Source organism: Sorghum bicolor, chromosome 3 (genome assembly GCF_000003195.3).
Source record: "Sorghum bicolor cultivar BTx623 chromosome 3, Sorghum_bicolor_NCBIv3, whole genome shotgun sequence".
NCBI classification, from domain to species: Eukaryota; Viridiplantae; Streptophyta; class Magnoliopsida; order Poales; family Poaceae; genus Sorghum; species Sorghum bicolor.
The window spans coordinates 69,736,939-69,761,582 of record NC_012872.2 but is presented as its reverse complement, the minus strand read 5'-3'; the positions used below and the strand labels follow the sequence as shown (position 1 = coordinate 69,761,582).

The 24,644-nt window shown below is 43.3% G+C and overlaps 3 protein-coding genes, 1 long non-coding RNA gene and 1 pseudogene across 5 annotated transcripts; 3 read left to right on the top strand and 2 right to left on the bottom strand.

Moving 5' to 3' along the window:
* On the bottom strand, positions 1,313 to 4,621 carry LOC8057429 (serine/threonine-protein kinase STY8). Its single transcript, XM_021455548.1, has 12 exons — positions 3,923 to 4,621; positions 3,705 to 3,779; positions 3,526 to 3,630; positions 3,326 to 3,411; positions 3,111 to 3,231; positions 2,877 to 2,956; positions 2,654 to 2,716; positions 2,398 to 2,519; positions 2,217 to 2,302; positions 1,962 to 2,074; positions 1,722 to 1,850; positions 1,313 to 1,521 (listed from the first exon to the last, which is right to left on the bottom strand). The coding sequence occupies exons 1-12, from the start codon at positions 4,370 to 4,372 to the stop codon at positions 1,515 to 1,517; spliced, it is 1,437 nt and encodes a 478-aa protein (XP_021311223.1). The 5' UTR covers positions 4,373 to 4,621; the 3' UTR covers positions 1,313 to 1,514.
* On the top strand, positions 9,135 to 13,445 carry LOC8057428 (pectin acetylesterase 5). Its single transcript, XM_021455136.1, has 13 exons — positions 9,135 to 9,206; positions 10,912 to 11,071; positions 11,181 to 11,263; positions 11,381 to 11,507; positions 11,644 to 11,723; positions 11,807 to 11,896; positions 11,986 to 12,110; positions 12,230 to 12,290; positions 12,457 to 12,510; positions 12,612 to 12,689; positions 12,774 to 12,879; positions 12,966 to 13,111; positions 13,214 to 13,445. The coding sequence occupies exons 2-13, from the start codon at positions 10,948 to 10,950 to the stop codon at positions 13,325 to 13,327; spliced, it is 1,188 nt and encodes a 395-aa protein (XP_021310811.1). The 5' UTR covers positions 9,135 to 9,206; positions 10,912 to 10,947; the 3' UTR covers positions 13,328 to 13,445.
* Positions 14,248 to 17,494, top strand: LOC8057427 (annotated as a pseudogene).
* On the bottom strand, positions 17,628 to 18,517 carry LOC110433306. The gene is made up of 2 exons (XR_002450672.1): positions 18,353 to 18,517; positions 17,628 to 17,843 (listed from the first exon to the last, which is right to left on the bottom strand). It is a non-coding gene; the product is annotated as an uncharacterized LOC110433306 (long non-coding RNA).
* LOC8057426 (pectin acetylesterase 5) lies at positions 19,896 to 24,443 on the top strand. Of its 2 annotated transcripts, XM_002458857.2 has the most exons (12): positions 19,896 to 20,319; positions 20,416 to 20,498; positions 21,793 to 21,925; positions 22,498 to 22,577; positions 22,657 to 22,746; positions 22,879 to 23,003; positions 23,090 to 23,150; positions 23,294 to 23,347; positions 23,445 to 23,522; positions 23,624 to 23,729; positions 23,826 to 23,971; positions 24,092 to 24,443. In XM_002458857.2, the coding sequence occupies exons 1-12, from the start codon at positions 19,920 to 19,922 to the stop codon at positions 24,191 to 24,193; spliced, it is 1,458 nt and encodes a 485-aa protein (XP_002458902.2). In that variant the 5' UTR covers positions 19,896 to 19,919; the 3' UTR covers positions 24,194 to 24,443. The 2 variants fall into 2 exon arrangements, with proteins under 2 accessions (XP_002458902.2, XP_021311462.1); XM_021455787.1 differs by lacking the exon at positions 21,793 to 21,925.

The window sequence follows — 24,644 nt, the reverse complement described above, 5'->3', positions numbered from 1 at the left end:
AAGATTCATCTCACAAATTACAGATAAACTATGTAAATAGTTTTTATTTTTATCTATATTTAATACTCCATGCATGCGACCAAAGATTCGATGTGACAGGAAATCTTGAAAATTTTTACGAACTAAACAAGGCCTAGGAGTAGGACAAACCGACAGAGGAAGTGGGGAGAACGTTTTTAGGGGGAAGTACGCGTATATTATAAGTGTCTATGTTATACTATGTGATTTGCAAAATAAAAGGTTTGAAACTATCGCTGCATAGTTTAACTTTAACAAATTGGCAGCGTCCATGGTACAGAGAAAGGACTTGAAGGCAAGGAGCACATAATAATCCATGTTTTGGATGTCAATTAGAAGGCCTGAACGTTAATTTATTATGATCTAATTAATAAAAATTTATAGATGCTAGTTGATGAGTAGAATTTATTAAAAAAAGAAAATTTTAATTAGTCCACATCTAGGCTATTATTCAATGACAGACTAAACTTTATTTCGGTGATCAAAAAGGCCCTAAGCTAGTAAGCTTATACATGGTGATCCCTCTAACTCCCAAAATGTTTTGTTCAAAGCAACCTCCGTAATGGGGATGGAAATTGTGCAATTCACAATAGATACAAATGAAGTTACCAAGTTTATAAGGAACATTAAAAAGCTCATGGTCGCACGGTTTATTTAAAAAAAAAAGAAGAAACGGTGAAAAAAATAAACATAACAACCCGGATGACTAACCCTAAGGAATTCACTTACACTAAAAACTGAAAAAGTAACACACAATCTACAGGGATTGGCTAGGAGGATGAAACTATGAAAGCATGTGCCTTTGAGGATAGAAGAACTGTGTTTAGAAGGGTGGTAATTTTGGGCCGGCCAGTCAGCCCACACTGATGGGCTATTGCCTGTTGGGCCCAAGGTTTCATCTTCCCCTTTCGAGGCTACACCTCCCACAATGATTTAGCCTACTGGAAAGCAGTAGTGCCCACGTGCGATTATCCAAATTTCATGGATCTTAGGCCTTGTTTAGATTCGATTTTTTTTTTGAATTTCGATACTGTAGTATTTTCGTTTTTATTTGATAAACATTGTCCAATCATAGAGTAACTAGGCTTAAAAGATTCATCTCGCGATTTATAGGCAAACTGCGCAATTAGTTTTTGTTTTCATTTATATTTAATATTTCATACATGTACCGTAAGATTTGATGTGACGGAGAATCTTAAAAAGTTTTTGGTTTTTGGGTGAACTAAACAAGACCTTATATTACTACTACGACTCCGGTAGAAAACAAACAACATATGTGCATTCTGTTTGACACTGCAGCCGGGAAAAAAGGACGTATATATATATATACGTGTTGTTCTTTCCAATTTTACTCACATTCTGTTACAATTTCGTACAAAAAAAACAATCAACATGCCGCGTGATCCTCCACCTTATAACAGCACTCAAGCTTCCCTGGAAAGAGACGCGTTTGCAGCGATATGTACACATAGACGAAGGCGAGCAAGCGATGTCGATCATTTCCTGTAAAAACATGGGACAACACAGAGAGAAAACTTTCAGTGTGTTTAATTTCGAATAGGGTAAAAAATAAAGTATTCAGTCACCGAATGCAAAGATCTTTTTTTCCCTGAACATTATTGTTCATGCATGGCTCAGTGTGGATTCTGCTCTTCACGGAGCGACACTTAGTAATTCGCTTAGAACTACGGGAGGATACACACCAAAGCTTGAGCGACTCCTTCCAGCTCCCTTTGCTGTCGCAGTGGCTGTAGATCTTGTCCAGCCGGATGATGATCTCCGAGAATGTCGGCCGAGCCATGGCCTGCGGGTGCCAGCATTCCTCCACCAGCCTGCACGCACAGAACCGGGGAACAAGAAGGGTTGGAGAACACAAGAAATGTGGCACTCATGAGGTGTCAATGCCATGAAAGGGCCCTTGTTGTTTGAGTTCAGAAACTCACGCTTTGAAGTCTGGAGGATAGCCCTTGAGCTTGCCCTTGAGTGGTGGCCGCATCCCCTCGAACCGGATCGTGTGTCCTGAATCCTCTGGCGTCCTCACTGATCCTTCAACCATCTGATGATTACACACACCACAAAAGGATGAATGACTGGCTATAGGTACGCTACGATCTGAAACTGAAACGTCCCCAACCACCAATATTCTTCTTCTCCGACCCTGTTGTTTCTGCATCTGGAACGAACAGAAATTTACTGACCTCATAGAGGATGAAGCCGAATGAGTAGGCATCGACGCTGGAGTCGAACGCGTCGTTTCTGTACAGCTCAGGTGCAGTGTGGTAGCCTAATTTAAACAGAGGGATTGGAAGGTTGTCATATGGACCGTACTTGTCTGGGAAAGTACAAAATGGATCAGAAATGGCATGGTCTGATACTTACTGAAGCTATCAACGAGAGCACCATGGTTGATCAGTCTCACTTTGTCGGGCCCGATCTTTGACACCCTTATCACTCCGAATCCCGCAATTTTCAGGTTGCCTCCACTATCCAGGAAGATATGTCTGGCACCTTACCAAGATTCAAATAGTAAAGTACGGCACAACCGTGAAAGAAAACAGCAATTTGTGTGCCAGTGCCAAGAATGCAACAAGAGAACAGCATGCATGGCTCGGGCTGCTTCATTTCCTCATCTTACTTTGGCTTTAGGTCGCAGTGGATGATGGGGTCCGGTTTGCACTGATGGAGATAGGTCATGCCCCTACACGTACACAAGGTGAAGGCAACAGCAAGAAACATTGTTAGCAAGCATACTTCACATTGTTATCTTTTTTTTTTTTTTCTGAAAATGTCAACTCGTATAGACTATATGGTGTATATTGGATTCTTCAGCTGTTGTTGGGATCAGAACCTAGGAGTACCTGGCAATATCAAGGCCATATCTTAGCACCTTGTGAGCATGTAACTTTCCTTTCTTCTGGATACAGACTGATAAGTCTTTCTGAGTTTTACAGAAAATGAATGAAGTCAACCCATCAGAGGACAATTTTCGTATACACTATATATATAAACAGTGGCATACTCAGATTTACTTTTGGTGGGAAGATTACAGAAACTTTGTTTTCCTGGGGAAAAAGACATGGTGCTAATATTACCTCTTCATGAAGTTCAGAAACAATCATCATAGGTATGCTCTGAGTGACGGCTCCGACGAACTGAACGACATTAGGGTGTCGGACTTTCTCCAGTACAGTCAGTTCATGCCTAAAAGAGTTTCTGAAACAATTTTTCATATAGACGAAAAAACATTATTGGTAACCGAATACAGGTATTCCTTTGAAAAGTTTGACCACAGATATTTGCATCTTACGCGGCTTCTTGATCGGAGCAACCGTCTCTGTCAAGTATTTTTACAGAAACCTTGGTGCCATTCCATTTCGCGATATGGTACATGCCCTGTTCGATTTGCCTACCAACATTAGCCCCATTTTCCGTACCTCACTGGCATTCCATTCTTGAACAAAATGTTTGTGAAACAAATAAAGCTGCATATTGAAAAGAAAATTGCACCGGTGTAATATCACAGCCTCGCCGGAATTGGACCTCTCCGGGGTTCAACTCGTACTCTGGTATCTCGCCTGGGACCGAGACCATCATTGGTGTCCTCTTGGTTCTCTGCAGAAACGATCAGGTATCAGTCAACAAACAAGATAAAAGTTTCAGTTCAAGTGCCTAGAAATTAAACATACCGGAACCTTTGCACCATGAATTTTCAAGAGTTCGTAGACCTTGGAGTGGCCGTAAAACTTGGCATCAGCTACTGCCTATGATCGGAGAAGCGAATGAATGAGATCATCATCTGACTGATGACGCAGGCAGAATGAATCGCTGGCAAAGAAAACTCTGATGCAGGCGTGACGTGAGGATGGCAATGGCCGCCGGTTAACCGGGCGCGCCGCTCACCCACCGTGCTTCCCCAGCGGTCGCGCGCGTCGATGTTGGCCTTCCAGCTGAGCAGAATCCTGACGACGTCGCGGTGGCCCTCGCAGGCGGCGATGTGCAGCGCGGTGCGGCCGTCGAGGTTGATGCTGTTGACGTCGACGCCGCTCCGCAGCAGGCCCTCGACGCCCAGCGCGTCGCCCTGGCACGCGAAGAAGAGCAGCTGCATGGTGGCGTCGAGGTTTTCCGGCACGCTCAGGTCCTCCGCCGGCGTGCCCGACCCCACGGGGCTCTGGCTCCGGCCGCGCCGCCGGTTCGGGTCCATGGATGACTGCCGCCCGAACAGGAACCGGCTGGTGGCCCGCCCCGTCCGCGGGGACTCGAGCGACGCCTGCCGCCGGAGCTCGGCGTTGTGCTTCATCGAGCCCCCGGAGACCTGCCGGTGCAGCGCCACCTTCATGCCGTTCGCTGCCGCCATGTCCGATTCAAGCAGTCTCTTGAGGTACGAGTTCGATCAGTGCATCCGGGGAAATTAACGGGATCTCGATGGCGGATCGGGGTCCCCGAGGCACGAGAAAGTGCGACGGAGAGCCCCGCGGAGATCGAGACCTTGGCGGTAAGCTTGGGCCTCGTGAGCGAGGAGAGGAGAAGAGAAGAAAGAGGAGACGGCGAGCGGAGGAGAGTGAAGAGCGGAAAGGCCTCGCTCGCTTCCCGGGCGGCGAAGGAAAGCTAAAGTTAGTTTACGCTTATAAAGGCGGGTAACTTGGGAGTCTTTTGCCGCGTTTTATTTGAAAAATACCGTTGGGAATAATTGTAACTGTCACAGTCAGGAATGGTAGCCGAAATAGAGTAGGGGAACGAGGGTTGTCACCAGCTCGGATGTCTGAGTGTGACAGAATAGAGTTCGACGGATGTTTGGATTAGTGATCTTTGACCTGATTTTACTGTATGTTTGGCAGGTTGAAAAGGCTTCTTAACTTAAGCCTAACTATTTTCAATTTTTTTCTCACTCCCCAATTAAAAGAAAAAATATATAGTGTTTTGGTTTTGGTCTAAGTTTTTTTTTCAAAAAAAATCATCAAATTTATAAAAAAAAATACACCAACATAAAATTAGTCTTATTAAACTCATCATCAAATATGTCCTACTAATACATTTATTTTGGTATTGTAGGTGTTAATATATTTTTTATACACCTTGTCGGAGATATATATAATTTTGTTTTTTGGGGAATGGTGTATATAACTTTGACGTAGAGCAAAACTAAAACATCTTACATTTTGTTGAAGAGAGTAAAAAGGGGAAATGAGAAGAGGTTCTTATTTCTAAAATGGTAGTTTCCATTTCCTTTTGTGGTCGAAAATAAATATCTTTTTTTTTGAGAACGGAATCTGTGTTGTTCTCACGAATTATATTGAAGCCGAAACACTAACGGACCAGCAACTTGAAGATTGAGGTACGTACCACACTTTTTCACATAGTATACATATATATTTGAAAGTCAAGTTACTATCATGTAAATTATAAGTCGTTCTAATTTTTTGAAAGTTAAACAATCTCAATTTTGATCAAATATACATAATAAAATAATAATATTTATGGTACCAAAAGTATTATTAGATTCTTTATTAATTATGTTTTTATAGTATATATTTGATATCATAAATCTTTTTAATTTTTTATAATTAATTTTGATCAAACTTTAAATGCTTTAACTTTCAATAAAACTAGAATGGTTTATAATTTCAAATTGAGAGAGTAATTAATAGCTAGACAATGATCCTTGCACATTCTCATAGAAAAAAAATTTGATCCTTGCACAAAATTTCGGAAACACCATCCAATTTATTCGGCATAAAGCCGACACTACACGTATCCTAACGTTTTATAGTTTTAGGGGAACAAAATTAATGCCATTTCCTGTTTTAGAAGAAACCTTGATAATTCGATAACAAAGTGCCAAGTTCCTCCCGAAACAAACTTTTCGAACCTTGATCAGGTCTTAAGGCGTGAACTACTAGTTCTTAATTAAATTTCTTGTGGCTGGCGAACATGTCGCTGCCACCGTAAAGTGTTAAAAATGTCTCCAAAAACAAAACTTTCGGGTGGACAATTTTACAGTTCGATTCGACGCTGACATCGAGGACACACATTAAAGCAGAGGGGGGTCGAACGAATTGCATCGCTGATTAATTCGCTGTTGCCTCTCAGGCAGGCTCTTGTCACGCAGACAGCGACGGCTAATCAACGCCGCCTCTCCAGTTGTCCACCACATATACGCGTCTGTGATGGGGGCACGAGCACAAGCGCGGATCGGGAAGACGACGTCCCCGCGTTCCGTTACAGTACAGGGGCAAACGATCGATGCCACGTCGCAGTCCGTGTGTCCAGATGGCCCTGCTTTTTTAGCGCTCCAACTGGTCTTCGTCGACGACCAATTGACCAAGTCATGGCATGGCCATGGCGCCAACCAATCATCAATTCGTCGTAATCTTGAATTGGACACCCGTGCTCTACACGCTGGACAGCTCAAAAAGGCTGTTCTCGTGCAGCAAGTGAGCAAGGGAAGCCGTCGTGCCGGACACTGCAGCATTTGTGTATGTATATATGTATGTATTGTACGTATGTAGGAGACGGCTAGGGAGAGGAGATGTATACGAGTAGTGCTACTCCTACGTCATGATTCATGACGCAACTGCACGTGCAGGCAGGATTCTCCTGTTTAGTTTTCAACTGGTGCTGACAGTGTTGCTTGTCCTTGATTCCTGGGATTTTCCAATGCAACGAGGGTTTCCCGGAAAATGCTCCGAGATCAAGTGAGATGACACCATGAATTCATGATAGCGTGGCAGAATTATATTTCTCTTCTTTTTTTCCCCCTTCGCGTTATTAGTTGCGATAACAATGGGTACCACAGTAAGAGTGCAGTGCACAGCACAGATGAGATGAGCGTGTCGCTGCCGACGGGCCGACGCGGTGCTCAAGTGCTGATGCATGCCCGGCCGCGTGGAAGCGCAGCTGTACGCCGACGCACACCAGCAGGCGCGTCCGATTCAACGGCTCTGGCACGTCAGCCGTCAGGACACAGAGAGATTCGGGAGCCGACACGGTGGCGCCGGCGGCGGCAGGGGCGTCCTTGTTGCAACAGCGGCGGCAGGGGCGGCAGGGCAGGAGCGGGCCGGCCCCCACACAGCTTCAACGGCGCACCAAATCTGGATCTCAACACGCACTTTACTAACGGCATCTGCGGTGGGCCAAACGATAACGTGAGACGGCCCACGGCCCACGAGCCACCTCCTATTCGCGTCGATATGGGCCGGCGGCCTCCCTGGACCTGGCGGTAGTTCGAGGACGTCACTTGCCGCATTGGGGATTTGGATGGTGATGTCAGACAGATTCAGATATGGCACCTGCCGAGGGATGCCGGCCAAATTCATCCAAGCAGGTTTAAATCAGAACTGTCAGAACTGTTTGTTGAATTATTATAACTCAACCTAATCTGAAGTGTTTTGATCACCATTGTATCCAAACGTGATTCAAATAGGCCCTTAATCTGTGTGGAGTTTATAACTGTATTTGGATTAACTATAATTCACACAAAACAGTTGGGGTTTTCCTTGAGGGGAAAAAAAAAACCAGACGCCTACCTTCCGTGCAGAACAATGTCTCAGTTCAAATCTGGGCGTAGTACGAACACTCGCAGCTAGCGATGTCTCAGACCTAATTTTTTACAATTTAGCTTTTTTTAAAAAAAAAATTACATTTGGCCCCTTAAAAAACATATACTCATCTTTGGACCCATGAGGTCGGCGCCAGAACTCATGGCTCTGAGATAACACGTCTCGGCGCCATAGATCTTGGCTCCGAGGTGTCTACCCACCTGCAGCATGGCATCTTAGGTGGCGCTGACGTGGCTGGTACCTCACAAATCTTGGCGCCGAGCAACACGACAAGACATGTCTTAGTGCTGTTGCAGGCAAGCAGTCCGCGCCGCGCTAGCTCATGCATGCTATACACTGGCACTAGCCTAGGCCTCAAAGCTAGCATAGAGTAGCTATAGCAGGTAGCTATGATAGTATAATAACACAAAGAAAAAACTACGTCAGAGCACAATAAAAAAGGCGACGTCCTCAAATGCTTGAGAATATTTTAAATAAGTATTTATATATAGAAGATTTATAATATAAAATAATCTTGAATGAATATACTTAAAATTTATAAATAAATATACATATAGGCTCCAACTATATTTGCTACTACAATATAAACCTGATAATCATAAAAAAAATATCATAGGATAAATGAATGGTGAACTTGTAATTTAGGTGATCATGATATATTTAACTACGCCATATAAAGTTATCCGAAGAGAGTAGTAGACTATAAAAGACATTAATATTTTATTTCAAAGTAAATCTAGATAAAAGGCATCAATATTTTAAATTCATAGTAAAACTGATGTACTAATAAGGTCAAACTAATGCTACTCATGAGTTATGCATGCTACTGTCAGTCGTGAGCAGTATTATGGCCTGATTTAATTCACGAAATTTTTTAAGATTGCTTAGTAAATCGTATACATAAAATATTAAATATAAATGAAAATAAAAATTGATTATATTATTTATCTATAATTTACGAGACGATTCTTTTAAGTTTAATTAATTTATAATTAAATAATAATTATTAAATATAAATAAAAGTGCTATAAGTAGTTAAAATAAAAAAATCGCCCGCTAAACCAGGCCTTTAGCCGTCACCCACGAACTAGCAGCTTAGGACTCCTACGCACGCAACGTGTAGCCTCGGTCATCCGCAAGCCAGCCAGGGAGTGGGCGGCGCAGTGAGGAGGAGAGGACCCACGCCTGTCGCCTCGGTCATCCTCCACGATTGAGACATAAAGTTATAGCTATTACTCTCAGCGCCAAGATCTATGGCTCCGAACTCGGCGTCAAGATTTATGGCTCCGAGGTACCAGCCACGTCAGCGCCACTTAGGATGCCAGATTGTATGTGGGTAGACACCTCGGAGCCAAGATCTATGGCGCCGAGACGTGTTATCTCAGAGCCACGAGTTCTGGCGCCGACCCTCTGGGTCCAAAGATGAGTATATGTTTTTTTAAGAGGCCAAATGTAATTTTTTTTAAAAAAAATGGTTAAATTGTAAAAAGTTAGGGCGATGTCTCATGTCATGTCTGCTGCAGTTGAGGCCTTGGCGAACATACCATTCCATTCCGCGGTTTGACAAAAGTTTGCACTTTCCACGACGCCACACCACAACCACCCCCGGGGTTGTTTGCCTCTTGGGTCTTGGCAGCAGCGAATTTTTTTTTATTTTTAGCCCAAATTTGAAACATATTTCAAATTTGATCCGCTTTTGAAAGTATTTTCAAAACTAGGCCGTTTGGATCCGCCACCATGCATGGCGGGGCAAATGCACAGAACCCCGCCATGCATGGCGGCGGGGTACTACTGCTGACGTGGCATGGTTTAGGGAGACACCTGCTGACGTGGCTAACACGTGGCGGGGTACGTGGCAAATAGTACCCCGCCACGCATCATGGCGGGATGCAACCCCGCCGCGCATCATGGCGGGGTGCTCCCTGTCTGACAAAATGTCCACCCTCTGCTTTCTCTGTGTTCCCTAGTGGCACTTTCGTTCATTTGTGTTAATTATTGTCTGTAAATTGCACTAATTGTACAGTTTACCTGTAAATCACGAGACGAATTTTTAAGCCTAGTTACTTTATAATTAGATATTTTTTATTAAATAAAAACGAAATTGATATAGTGTTAAAATCTAAAAAGTTTTTGGATCTAAACAAGATTAGTTATACCTGGAGAGAGAGAGGGTTCAGGCTTGCCCATAAAGCTGCTGATGTGAGAGGCAAAGCGACAGTAGTCTAGGGTGTTGGGCTTTGTTAATTTAGTTCCCAAAAAGTTTTACAAAAATTTTTAGATTCCCCGTCACATCAAATCTTTAAACGTATATTTTTAATTACAAATAAATTTATTCAAAAATTAAATTTCAATATCTATCTAATGATACTAATTTTATATTATAAATATTAATATTTTTAATAAATATTTAATCAAAGTTATTTTTCATATGAAAAATTGGAAATGTGCGTGCGCACAGCACTGCGCGCGTGCTGCCAGCAGCAGCACGTACAGCATTGTACAGCAGCAGCACTGTACCCGTTACTGTAGTTTTCTCGTTCCTAAATGTCTGTTATTTTCTTCTGAAAATAACTTTGATTAAATATTTATTAAAAATATTAATATTTATAATATAAAATTAGTATCATTAGATAGATATTTAAATCTAATTTTTGAATAAATTTATTTGAAGTTAAAAATATACGTCTAAAGATTTAATGTGACGGGAAATCTGAAAAATTTTGTAAAATCTTTTAGGAACTAAACAAGGCCCAACACAGACTACTGTCGCTTTGCCTCCCACGCAGCTTGATGGCAAGCCTGACCCCTCTCTGCATACACACTATAGCCGGTCTTGTTTACATTCAAAAACTTTTTAAATTTTAACACTGTAGTAATTTTATTTTTATTTAATAAAAAATATCTAATTATAAAGTAACTAGGCTTAAAAAATTCATCTCGTGATTTACAGGTAAACTGTACAATTAGTGCAATTACAGACAATAATTAACACAAATGAACGAAAGTGCCACCAGGGAACACAGAGAAAGTAGAGGGTGGGCATTTTGTCAGAGAGGGAGCACCCCGCCATGATGTGCGGCGGGGTTGCATCCCGCCATGATGCGTGGCGGGGTACTATTTGCCACGTACCTCGCCACGTATTAGCCACGTCAGCAGGTGTCCCCCTAAACCATGTCACGTCAGCAGTAGTACCCCGCCGCCATGTATGGCGGGGTTCTGTGCATTTGCCCCGCCATGCATGGTGGCGGGTCCAAACGGCCTAGTTTTGAAAATACTTTCAAAAGCGGATCAAATTTGAAATATGTTTCAAATTTAGGCTAAAAATAAAAAAAAATTCGCAGCAGCAGGTAGGCACGCCGCCGGCACGAAGGCCATGGCGGCCGCGCCCCGGCTCATCACGATGACGCTCCTGGCCGTGTCAGCCTTATTGTCCCGACCGGCGGCGGCGGAGCTCGTCGAGCTCACCCTCCTCGCAAACGCTCGGGAGAAGGGCGCGGGTATTCAGCTAACCTTCTTCAATTCCTTGCGTTCATTTTGCACTAGCGTCTGTCCTGGGGCTGCCTCCTGAATCCTGATTGCGTATTCTTGCTCCGTTGCTCGTTACAGTCTGCTTGGATGGCAGCCCGCCGGCTTACCAGCTCCGGAGAGGCTTCGGCTCTGGATCACGCAGCTGGCTCGTCAATCTTGAGGTGATCGACGATCCATTTTTTTTTCAGTGTTCATGTGTTGAATGCAAATCTGGAAACTGCAACGACATTCACTCAGTGCTGCTGCGTCACTGATTCTCTATGGATGAATGAATTCAGGGAGGAGCATGGTGCAACACCGCAGAAGATTGCTCCAGCCGCAGCCTGACCGACCTTGGTTCGTCTAAGTTCATGAAACCAATAGAGTTTGAAGGGATCCTCAGCAACAATTGCTCGGAAAATCCCTGTACGTAAATGAACTTTATTTTTTCATGGATACGAATATGATCCCCTATTAAGATTTAACGCGTTGGATTGACTCTTAAACTTTTTTTGACTGAAGATTGACTCTTAAACTTCGACTGGTGCATGCATGTGATCAGATTTCTACAACTGGAATATAGTTGACATAAGGTACTGCGATGGGGGATCATTTGCTGGGGATGCAGAGGGCGAAGATCGGGTGATTGATTATTCTGAGAATTCTCATTTGGGCCATTTGCCTAGCTTCATTCCTCATCTGATGATGTAGTGGCGTTCATGTAGAACGGAACCAAACTTTTCTACAGAGGATTGCGCATCTGGGAAGCAGTCGTTGACGAACTCATGGGAAAAGGAATGGACACTGCTAAACAGGTCAATTGAGCTATTGATGTTTGTATATATGGCGTCACTTGTCATAATCTTACAACAGCATCTGAGCAGAGCCATGTCGAAATTTTCAGGTCTTGCTTGCAGGTTGTTCTGCTGGGGGTCTTGCTGCACTACTGCACTGCGATAATTTTCGTGCACGTTTCCATCCGGATGTTCCAGTAAAATGCCTTTCGGATGCTGGATTCTTTATTGATGTGTATAGCTCTGGGCATCCTTGGTTGGGTGTAATTTCTTAACTAAAAAAGCTTCGGAAACTTGTATCCCTAGTAGAATTCTAGTTATCTGAATTAAGTACTGGTTGTCATTTTGCTACAGAAAGGATTTATCAGGCCAAAGGTTTATGCGGTCCATCTTCAGTGGAGTTGTTCACCTTCAGGTTAGCTTCAATAATTCGCCAATACAGTTAAAAAAATCACTAATTCCCTCAATTTCAGGCTCTTTTTTCTTCTTGTTTTGGAATGCATTGCAACAAAAAGAGTGTTTCGTTTACGCAGCTTGGCAACAATTAATATTGAGTTAGCTTTTCTCAATCTTTTTTCTAGAATGTGAGAAAAGTTTTGCCCAAGGACTGTCTTGCAAAGAAGGACCCAACAGAGGTGGTTAACCGCTCATTCTCTTGGGAAATTCAGTTTACCTTGGTATATACTACAAGCTGCGATGTTTCGTTTTCTTAAAAAAGGAAAATTCTTTGCTGCAGTGTTTCTTTCCTCCTGAGCTTATTAAGAGCATCAGCACCCCGTCATTTATTCGGAACTCTGGTTATGATTCGTATCAGGTGACCAATTACAATCTTTGTTTTCCCTTCTACCTGTACATTTCATGGCTAAAATACGAGCTGGCGAACTGCTCTGCTCTTTAGGTAGGAAATGTTGTGGCGCCAGGCGGATCTGATCCGGGACAATCATGGGCTATCTGCAAAGCTGATATTCGAAACTGTACTTCCACACAAATTGAGGCACTGAATGGTTAGCCTAATTTTTCAGTCTCTTATGTGTTGTCTATCATCATCTGGCGACTAGTTTCATGTGAATTTTCCTTCTCCGTACTTTAGGATTCCGGGAGAAAATGGTTGAGGATTTGAAGGTTGCTCAAGAGAAGAAGGGCTGGGGGTTGTTCATCGATTCGTGCTTCAACCACTGCCAAACGCCATTCAGAATCACATGGCAGTCCCCGATCTCCCTGAGACTTGGTAACAAGGTGAGGTTCAGAGTCACTTCACCGTAAGCTGCATATTAATTGGAATTGATATAGTTTAGTCTCAATTCCTTCTTTTTCCCCTCTTCCTCTCCTGCTGAACAGACGATCGCTGAAGCTGTTGCGAATTGGTATGTCAGTAAATACCATGGAGTGAAGGAGATTGACTGCGGGTATCCATGCATCAACCCCACCTGTAGCAGTCAGCTCGACCTGTAATAATGAGTGATCTTCGCTATTCCAAATCAGAAATGATACAGAAAAGGCCAAATCCAAAAGAGATAGGGTTCTATGAATTTCTCAGATATCACAGCAGCCACCTGTGGTCATGTGTAAACATCAGTGTTTTAAATCGTCGGCTAAGGTATTTAACAATCTACCTGGAAAAACAGCAAATGGCAGACACACTAACGCCTAACGGCTAAACTGTACATTAAAAAAAAAGCTGAATTCTTCTCAAACAACTATACCTCGGTAAATATATAAGAATCTCAACGAAGATCCAACTGTACGTTGCGTAGTGACAGGTTACCTTCGGTGGAAAAGAACTGCTTTCCGATGGAGTTTTGTGCAGTCGGCCATGTGACCACTCGTGAGGATAGCGACAAGAATCCATCTGGTAGGCCTTGGAGACGGAAAATTTATAGGTATCACATCGCATACGTGGTAAGGATGTCGGAAAGGGTTTTATAAACTAACAAAAAAAAATTATATAGCTCGTCCAAATCTATTAAGCATAATTAATCTGTCATTAGCACATGTGGGTTATGTAGCACTTAAAGCTAATTATAGACTAATTAGGCTTAAAAGATTCGTCTCGCGATTTTTAACCAAACTGTGTAATTAGTTTATTTTTTATCTATGGCCTTGTTTAGTTTCCCAAAAATTTTGCAAAATTTTTCAGATTTCCCGTCACATCGAATCTTTAGACGTATGCATGAAGTATTAAATATAGATAAAAATAAAAACTAATTGCACAATTTGATCAAAATTGACGAGACGAATCTTTTGAGCCTAGTTAGTCCATAATTGAATAATATTTGTCAAATACAAACGAAAGTACTACTATTCCTATTTTGCAAAATTTTTTAGAAGTAAACAAGGCCTATATTTAATATCCCATACATGTGTTCAAAGATTTGATGGGATGGATGAAAATTTTTTGGGTGGGGAACGCCTAAAGTGGTAACTGGTAAGAAAGATCAGAAGGGCATGTCTGAAAACGGAGCGTACCGAGTCGTAATTAGTTGCTCTCGATTGGCACACCAATGAAGTTCCGACGTTCCGTCAAAGTCAAACAAATAATAAACTTCGTTATCCTTTGAATTTGGACAAGTGCTATGCTATGCTGCATTGTTTAGAACCACTCCTCAACCTGTGAGCAGGTAGGTGGGCTCGGCCTTTGAAGCATACCACAGTTTTCCTCTAGCTGCTCCCGCGCGCGACGGCCATGGCGACCGAGCTGCTGTCGCCGCTCCTCCCGCAGCGTCAAGGGGCCCTCGCTGTCGTCGTGGCCGCGCCCCTACTCGCGCTCCTCCTGGCCGTTGTCTTCTTCTCCCGCTCTCCGGTGGCGGCACCCGTGTCCGAGAGCTCGCCGGAGCTCGTCGACCTGATACTCCTCGCCGGCGCTCAGGAGAAGGGAGCGGGTATTCATTCAGTCAACAAACTGTAGCCTGCTTTTCTTTCAACGTCAACACGTCTGGAGCTGGATACTAATCGCCATGGAATCATGGCATTGCAGTGTGCTTGGATGGTAGCCCGCCTGGTTACCACCTGCGGAGAGGATTTGGTTCCGGAGCTCACAGCTGGCTCGTCTTTCTTGAGGTGACCGAGTGTTCTCCCAATTGTATAAATTGTTATGTATAACCTGCATGCCAATTACATAAACTGTCACAGAAAATCATTTAAGCTCAACAAATGATCATCTGATGATTTAAAGAACTTTAGTGACTGAAATCTGCCAAAAAAAGATTTAAAATTATGGGAAAGTTGCTAAGATTTTGAGATAGTAAACCGAGGTGAAAATTTTGGTTTGAGCATAAATGAGTTCTTTCCAGCATAATGGGATGAGATGTCTAGTAGGCTTACTGATTTTCCACTGATATATCTCAGGGAGGAGGTTGGTGCAACACCACACAGAGTTGTTCCTAGCGCAAAATGACCAACTTCGGTTCATCTAAATATATGACAGCAGTAAACCTCAATGGGATACTCAGCAATGACCACATAGAAAACCCTGGTATAAAAAAGTTGGCTCTGTCATGGATGAATTTCCTAATGCTATATTAGTCTCCATCAACATGGTTGTTTAATGGAGCACCTACTAGTCTGCTATCGTTTAAGCCATGGCTGAAAGTACTGTTCGCTGATTTGTTGTGAGAGAAAAACACTGCTGAATGACTGGCAGATAAGCTCAAGTGAACATGCAGACGCTTTGTATTAGTCTTTTTCCTATTATAAATATTTTGAATTGAGTTGTGATCCTACTACCTAATAAATGTGTCTTTGCACTAATTTTTGTTAGTCATCATCAGATTTCTACAACTGGAATATAGCTGTTATAAGGTACTGCGACGGAGGATCATTTGCTGGGGATGCAGAGGGTGAAGATCTGGTGAATTTTTTGAATTCTGATCTGAACTGCCGATCTTAATTTCTCAAACTGATGCAGTACTGGCATATGTATAGGATGGAACCAAACTTTTCTTCAGAGGATTGCGCATCTGGGAAGCAGTTGTGGATGAACTCATGGTAAAAGGAATGGACGCTGCTAAACAGGTTTTCATTCATTCTGTATAGTTTGTCCAATAATTGCACAAAGCTTGACCACAAGTCCTAACCAAGAGTCATGTCCAACTTTATTTTCCCCTGCTTTCCAGGCCTTGCTTACAGGCTGTTCTGCTGGTTCTCTAGCTGCGCTACTGCACTGTGATAATTTTCGTGGACAGTTTCCTCATGAAGTTTCAGTTAAATGCCTTTCTGATGCTGGATTTTTTATTGACGAGTAAGTCCCTAAAAATTAGCATAGCCAATTAGCATTGTACTTTACTAAATTAAGTACATTTCTCTGCCACAGGAAGGATTTATCTGGTGAAAGGTCCATGCGGTCGCTCATCAGTGGAGTAGTTCACCTTCAGGTTAGTCCTAGAACACAATCAATCATTTTCAAGAGATCCTGTTCTGGGATGCATGACAAAACTATACACAGTTTGGTAGTATATGTTAATTGAATTGCTTTGATGAATTTCTTCCAGAATGTTAGAGAAGTTCTACCCAACAACTGCCTCCAAAAGAAGGATCCAGCAGAGGTATGTTCACATTATCTAATTGAATTCTCTTAAGCAACTCATTTTGCTGACATTTTGTTGCTCCCAGTGTTTCTTTCCTGCTGAACTGATTAAGAGCATCATCACCCCCACATTTATTCTGAACTCCGATTACGATTCTTGGCAGGTAACTACAATCTTTATGTTTCTTCCCAGTTATCCAATGGTTAAATCCGTAACTACTTCTTCATTCTAGATTCGAAACATTCTCGCACCAAATGGATCCTATCCTGGTCAGGCATGGTCTAGTTGCAAAGCAGATATCCGGAACTGCAGCTGCACACAAATTGATGTACTACATGGTCAGTCAAGCTTCTGAATCTCTTTGCTTTCTACATCCATTGGTGATGATCCTGTTTTCGTTGATGCTGTAGATTTTCATTCCTCGTATTGCAGGATTCAAGAAGAAATTAGTCAGTGAACTGAAGGTTGCGGAAGATAACAATGACTGGGGGCTGTTCATTGATTCATGCTTTACCCACTGTCAAACACCATTCAATATCACATGGCACTCACCGATCTCACCAAGACTTGGTGACAAGGTGAGGTTTAAATCATGTGAACTGTACACTGAAATAGCATACAGTTGGTTTTCTATGTCTTCACTGGGACTGATATTTTCTAAATTCCTTCTGTTGTTTGCATAGCAGTCTATTGCAGAGGCTGTTGGGGATTGGTACTTTGGTAGAAGGCAAGACGTGAAACTGATCGACTGCGAGTACCCATGCAACCCTACATGCAGCAGTCTTCTGCCTACTGCTTGATTCACACAGCACTGCTGATATCACCAGTCTTTCGTCATTTTCAAATTTGTTTTGGTGAGAATTCAAAAAGAAACTTTGACTTATTGGTAAGGCCTGCAATTAACTAAACACGACTTGTAGTAGTTGTAGTTCCATCAACATCACTTATATTTCAGAACCGTTAAGCACCAAACTTTCAGGAACTGTGTGCCTTGTAACTTCCACATTCAAAGGCCTCGAGCTGCTTCCAAACTCAGGAATTTCAAAATTGTGTTTCTGAGAAGTACAATCAGTGAATGTTCTGAACTTCAAATGTACATCAGAGTTAGTTTTCAACATGGGACATTGGGAATTTTGGGGAAAAAAGAGCATGGAAGTTATATATTGTGAGATTCAGCATGTTACAACATCTCGCATGAACCTCTGAATTTGAGGCATTAACAAGATATCTGAGGAAAGATTTTTTTTAGATAAGGGATATAAAACAATATCCGGCCTCCACATCCAAAGATGTAAACAGCCAATTATTACAAAGTCTCGGATCACCAAAAAACATGAGAAAGCCAGGGTCTTTAACATAGAGGAGGACACTAAAGCAAACAATATAGATGCTTCCACCCATTATTTGAGATCTCTAAAGCAATCATCTCTAATTTCTTGGATGAACTGTCACAAATGAAAGGTTGCAGATCAATAGTCGATTGATTATAATAGCCACGCCTGCAGTACGACATGGAAACTGTACAGTTGAATAGTTGATAATGATCCTATTCAGCTCTGCAGACCCCAAATCTCAAACTGGCGAGTGCGACATGTCCAGAACTTTGTAGCCCGGTAGTTGTTGCCATATTAGCGACAAGCCAGGATAACGCAAATCTGGTTCCAGGCGACAAGGATAAAGATAAGAAGGACTAAATTTTTAGAGGACTGATGCCATTGCCATATGGATGTGATGTGATTTGTAGGCACAAATGCAAAAATGCGCAATTGAGCAAACAAATTCCAGTAGAGCCCACCACTTGGCCTCTTCCAAAATCACTAATTCGCATGAAAACACAACAATTTAAGCTTATAAGGCCTGCTAAATCCGCCCGATTACTCTGAACCAGGCACCAAGTCAAACCCTAATTAACCAAAGAAATCCCCTCCACAAACTTAAGGACTCGAGAACTCACCTCCACCCCGCGTCCATCGGCTTCATCGTGCCTCCCTGTGCCCTCGCGTACCCGTCCTCCTCCAGTTCCCCTCGCCATTGCATATTTGCATTGCTGCTCTCCTGATCATCGCCGCCGGCACCGGACTCGCCGAGGTGTGCGGGGACAGCGAAACCGTGGGGCTCTGGGCTCACTCGCACCAACAGGCCTTCCGACCAGCCCAAGCCCACATGCCATGTTGAAGAGGCCTCCCAGGTCCGAGCCCGTTTCTCACATTGGCCAGAATGTGGGCTGGGCCGAGCTTTACCGAATATTCTCCTACGTTTATCTAAGTTGCTCCTAAATCATCCCCTCAAAAAAAAAAGTTCCTCCTAAATCAGACTTTTTACACTAGAAACCACTCCAACTGAAGAATAGCTTCTGATTACTCCAGAAAGCTTTGTAAGGTCAATGAACACCTCTGACAGCCGTACCTCACCCGCAACCCTGACCCGCTCAACAAGGCCAATGGCATCATCAACATCAAATTGAAGACTACTCTCTCCGTCCCAAAAAAGAGTGACGTTTATAAAGAATAAAATTGTTTTTAACAAATGACGACCAATTTTTTTACAGGTTATATGTTACTATACATCAAAGGGCACAATTATAGCGGCGTGCTCGCAAAAAAAAAATTATAGCGGCGTGAACCGGTGAAGTCGACAAGCAACGCGTCCTCAAAGTCTGCCAAATACTAGTGGCCGCGACAGTAACTTTTTTTCTTTCTTTTTTCAATGACTTTATAATGTTAGAATTGAGTTTTGAGTGAGATATCTATATGGCACACGCCAGATTTTGGACCTGTTTAGTTTCTCACAGAATGCAAAATGTCAACTACTTTGGAAAAACAAAATACAAAATATTAAAATTTTCAGAATTATATTTAGTTTCATCTAAAATGCAGAATTTATTGCTCTTATTATGGCCTTTTGAGCCTTTTTTGGGCTTTTTTTTTGCCTTTTGAGGCCAAAAGTTAAAATAGAGAATGACTATTATTTTTACCAAAATTTTTGCATGGTGTTTAATTAGTTTCATTATATGCAAAATGATGGATCAAAACCCAAAATATTTTAGATAAAAAGAGAAGTAAATATCCCCTTATTTCCATTATCTACAAAAAAAAAGTTTCAATTGCAGAGGAGAAATTTTCTCCACAATCTTCATGGCAGCGGTCATCGTTGTGCCGAGATCCGACCATAGTTTCAAAGCTTCAAAGCGGTGCATGCCTGCGTGGTGCCCATCTTGGGCAAATTTTTAGGCAAGATGCATCATGGGAGCGTGTGGAACAGGAACGCGAAACGTTTCGGCCACGGCCCACGACACGCGGTCACGAGCAGCTGCCGACCCTCGTCGTCGTCAACTGTAGTCTGTACTACACGGTGGATCGGAGGAGCGGCACGGCAGAGTCTGCGTCAAGTCTCCGGTCTCTATAGACGACTCGATCGGCATTTGAAAGTAGGTAGTTGCTCGATCGCTGTCGTTGCTGCGACCTGTTCAAAAAACATAGTTGCCTCGATCGTCCTACTCTATTGTTCATATATCTGGAACTATGTATCCCCTTGCCGGGTTCCACATGCTTTTCTTACGAAGTTCCGATCCCATGCATGATCGATCCATCACGCGGGTTTATAGTATATACACTCAAGGACGACGCCAACGGGGCAACAGCCCACCGTACTTTCGGCTCGTAGCTGCTGCAAGCCTGCAACCGCGTGCGTCCGTGCGAGCAACACATCAGCCATACATGGCGACTGCCGAGCACACGTCGTCGTCGTCGTTGCCTGTCCGGCAGCATCGACCTGCCGGATGGGGCACGGTCATGGCGGCAATGTTCCTGGCCCTGCTGGCCGCCTTCGGTCGCTCACCACCTGTGGCAATGGCGGCGGCGGACTCTTCTCCGGAGCTCATCGAGCTGACGCTCCTCACCGGCGCGAAGGAGAAGGGCGCAGGTTTATATATATTGAGCTCGATCGCCTCCTTATTTTTTTATTTTTTTCATTTATTGATGGTTTATTTACATATATTCATGCGTTGTATATATGCAGTGTGCTTGGATGGAAGCCCGCCGGGTTACCACTTTCAGAGAGGTTTCGGCTCCGGATCTCACAGCTGGATCGTATTTCTTCAGGTGACTGAGACTGACTGACCCATCCATTTTCCTTTTTCAGCTGCAATTTGCTACTCCAAAAAAATCTGATGTTCTGCACGGTTCCTGAATCCTGATACTGATTTCTTCAAGCAAACATACAGATAGACTTACTTATACAGATAAAACTCGTTGTGGCTTGGCCTTGTTTAGTTTACCTCAAAAACCAAAAACTTTTCAAGATTTTCCGTCACACCAAATCTTACGGCACATATATGAAACACTAAATATAGTTGAAAATAAAAACTGATTACACAGTTTGTCTGTAAATCGCGAGACAAATCTTTTGAGCCTTGTTAGTCCATAATTAGACAATAATTGCCAAATAAAAACAAAATACTACAATACCCAAAACTAAAAAAATTTGGAACTAAACAAGACCTAAATAGGTGCTAGTTATATTGTCCACGTACTCAGCAATGGCTGATTTCATATACCTTTGGCACACCGTGGGGGACATCCAACTCTGGGACACGCCTGATAGCCTGAGGTGGAGATGGACCTCGGATGGGGCGTTCTCCGTTCACTCAGCCTATGATGCGCTGCACTTACCCTCGCAAGCGATGCGATGGGCGACATTTCTTTGGGACACCTAGGCACCACTCAAGACGAAGCTGTTCCTCTGGCTAGCCTTCAGGCGGAGGCACTGGATAGCGGACCGCAGGCGTCGCCACGGCCTGGACATACATGCCAACTGCCTTCTCTGCGACCAAGATCTGGAGACCATCGACCACATTGTCGTCACCTGTTCATACGCCAAACAAATCTGGTGGAACATCAAGGCAGCACTAAACGGGACAAGCACAATGCGGCAATGTGACAATGTCCTGGACTGGTGGGAGGTTTGGTGCGGCCTCTGGGCGGGAGAGTCCAAGCAAGGGGCAGAGTCCATCTTCGCTCTCGTGGCATGGGAGATCTAGAAAGAGAGGAATGCCCTGCTCTTCCGCGGCGCCGTGACACAACTCACACAGCTAATAGCCTCCATCAAGCACCAAGCCAAACTCTGGGTGCAAGCCGGTGTCAAGGGTCTTGGGAGTTTAATGCAGTGTTTCTAGTGTTGGGGGTCAGGCCGGTGTTTGTTGCTTCATATTCTAAACCCGACCGCAATGTAAAAACTTTTACCCTTCCTCTTAATACAAAAACGCGCAATCGAGAAAAAAAAATTGTCCACGTACTCACTGTTGCAGCCAGATCCAGACGGGTTCACTCTTGCACGATGAGATGTTTAGAATAGATTTCGTGAAAGAATCTGATGTTTTACATTGATGGAACTCAGGGAGGAGCTTGGTGCAGTAATAACACCACACAAACTTGTTCTCAGCGTAAAATGACCTCCAATGGTTCGTCCAAGCTTATGGAAGCAATAACCTTTGATGGGATATTCAGCGACCAGCAGCCACAAAATCCCGGTAAGTGTAGCCCTCCATCAAATGAAAGTGCAGTAGTGCACTACTAGACAGCTAGATAGTTTTCCAGTTTCCATGCCGGCCCATAGTATATTCGTTTCGGCGAAACTACTGGGTGTGCCAAAGGGCCTTGGGCCCTGTTTACTTTCTTCGCGACACCGTAATATTTTCGTTTGTTTGTGATAATTATTGTCCAACCATAGATTAACTATGCTCAAAAGATTTGTCTTGTACATTTCGACCAAATTGTGCAATTAGTTTTTATTTTCGTCTGTTTTTAATACTCCATGCATGCGTCTAAAGATTCGATGTGACAGAGAATCTTGAAAAATTTTAGATTTTAAAGTGGAAGTAAACAAGACCCGAGAAACCCGGGACACTCCTTAGGTCCTGGGTTTGACTTCTCGTCGGAGTGAATTTTGAGGTTAATGTTAAAAAAATCTCCTCATTTATGGATGAGACAGGGGTTCAAAAGTTTTTTCGACCTGCATGAGAATGTCTTCTTCTTAATACAATGCCCGGAGGGCTCAACGTGTCTTTTTCACTAATTTAGCTAGCGTGTGAACTGTGATCAGATTTCTACAACTGGAATAAAGTCTTTGTAAGGTATTGCGATGGGGCATCATTTTCTGGGGACGCGGAGGGTGAAGCACAGGTGACTTTTCTAGATTTGTAGTTTGAGCTGCGTATCTAATATAAATTCTTGAAACTGACCCTGGCTTTGATTGACGTAGGATGGAACTAAACTGTTCTTCAGAGGATCACGCATCTGGGATGCAGTCGTCGATGAACTCATGGGAAAAGGAATGGACACTGCTAAGCAGGTTAATTTAACTACTGATTTCTCATATTTCGGTAAAAGCGCCGCCTTCTGGCATGACAACCACTAGTTGTGAATTGTGTGATCAATCATCAGAGCCATCATGGCCAACCCCATTTTGTCGCGCACTTTTCAGGCCTTACTTGCAGGTTGTTCTGCTGGTGGTCTAGCTACACTAGTGCACTGCGATAATTTTCGTGCGAGATTTCCTCAGGAGGTTCCGGTCAAATGCCTTCCTGATGGTGGATTCTTTCTTGATATGTAAGTCTATGGAGGTTAGCGTTAGTACCCCACTAGCGAAATAAACACTGTACTTGAACTAAACGAAGCTGTGTTTTCCTCACCAGAAAGGATTTATCAGGAGAAAGGCATATGAGGTCGATGTTCAGTGGAGTTGTTCAGCTTCAGGTTAGTTGTGGACTGGAGTTCCTCAGTTTCTGCCATTTTTAGTTTTAGGATCTATGAGATCGAACTGTTTCACACTGTGCAGCTCGGTCACTAAATGGTGATTGAATTTTATTTTATTTATTTATTTATTTATTTATTTGCAGAATGTTAGCAAAGTTTTGCCCAAGGACTGTCTGGCAAAGAAGGATCCAACAGAGGTACGTAGCTGTTCACTCTCTACGGAATTCAGTTCTCCTTGATACGGCATACGCTGCCAAGCTCATTTGCTAACATGTCTTCTTACTCTGCTCCCAGTGTTTCTTCCCGGCTGAACTTGTCAAGAGCATCAGCACCCCGACGTTTATTGTGAACTCAGAATATGATTCTTGGCAGGTGAGGTGATTACAATCTTATTAATTACTCCTTCTGCTGGCCATCTTGGTAACATCCCAACTGCTGTAAGCTTGTAAATATGATGATATGCTCCTCTACAGATTGCAAATGTTGTTGCGCCAGACGGATCGTATCCTGGAGACACATGGTCCAACTGCAGAGCTAATATTCAGAACTGCAGTTCCAAGCAGATCGATGTGCTCCATGGTTAGCCTACCTTGCCAATCTCTTTTCCTTCGGGTTTCATCTAGGCGACCGTCCTGATCTCTGTGACGACGCGAAATGTACCGTGTGCTCCTGCAGGATTCAGGAGGGAATTCATCAGGGATCTGAAGGTTGCTGAAGGTGAAAGGGGCTGGGGGTTGTTCATCGATTCATGCTTCACCCACTGCCAGACTCAATCGAGCGACAGGTGGCATTCGCCCACCTCCCCAAGGCTTGGTAATCAGGTGAGATTTTAATTAATCACTGAACTAGTGAACCGTACTGTAACAGCGTCTGGTGCAGCCTCGTCCTTTGCTTGGACTGATGACTGGCATCTTCTGATTTCAAATTTGTGTGTGGAGCAGACTGTTGCAGAGGCTGTTGGGGACTGGTACTTCGGCAGAAGGCGAGTGGTGAAACAGATCGACTGCAAGTACCCGTGCAACCCCACATGCAGCAGTCAGTAGCTCTGAGCTGGCTTCGTCTTCTTTATGACCAACATTGGATCGAGCTGAGATTTACGGGAGTCTTTGTTTCCTCCACCATCCCATAATTGTTTTGGCGCGGTTCTTATCCAAAGAACCCTTACCTTTTGTTTATCTTGAGACTACAGTAGACGCTCTTTCAGTTCTTGTAAGTGGATTTTTGAGCTTCCCAATTGCCAAGTGAAAAATAAAATACATAAATTAAGGATAATAAAAGGCCAAATTGCAGCAATTATCAGGTTTCACAGTTTCCTTTTGTTTGTTTACTGAACGGGCGTTTTCACACAACACTCGTGTTGTTCTCCCGCGCTTTTTTTAGGGAATCACGCCAAGTTTGTGTGGGCAGTAGTAGTCCAATCGAGCGGGCCCAAGTACCCAATACTCACGTCCATGGGCCCATGGCAGCTTATGCTATGCGCTGCTCCTGCTCGGC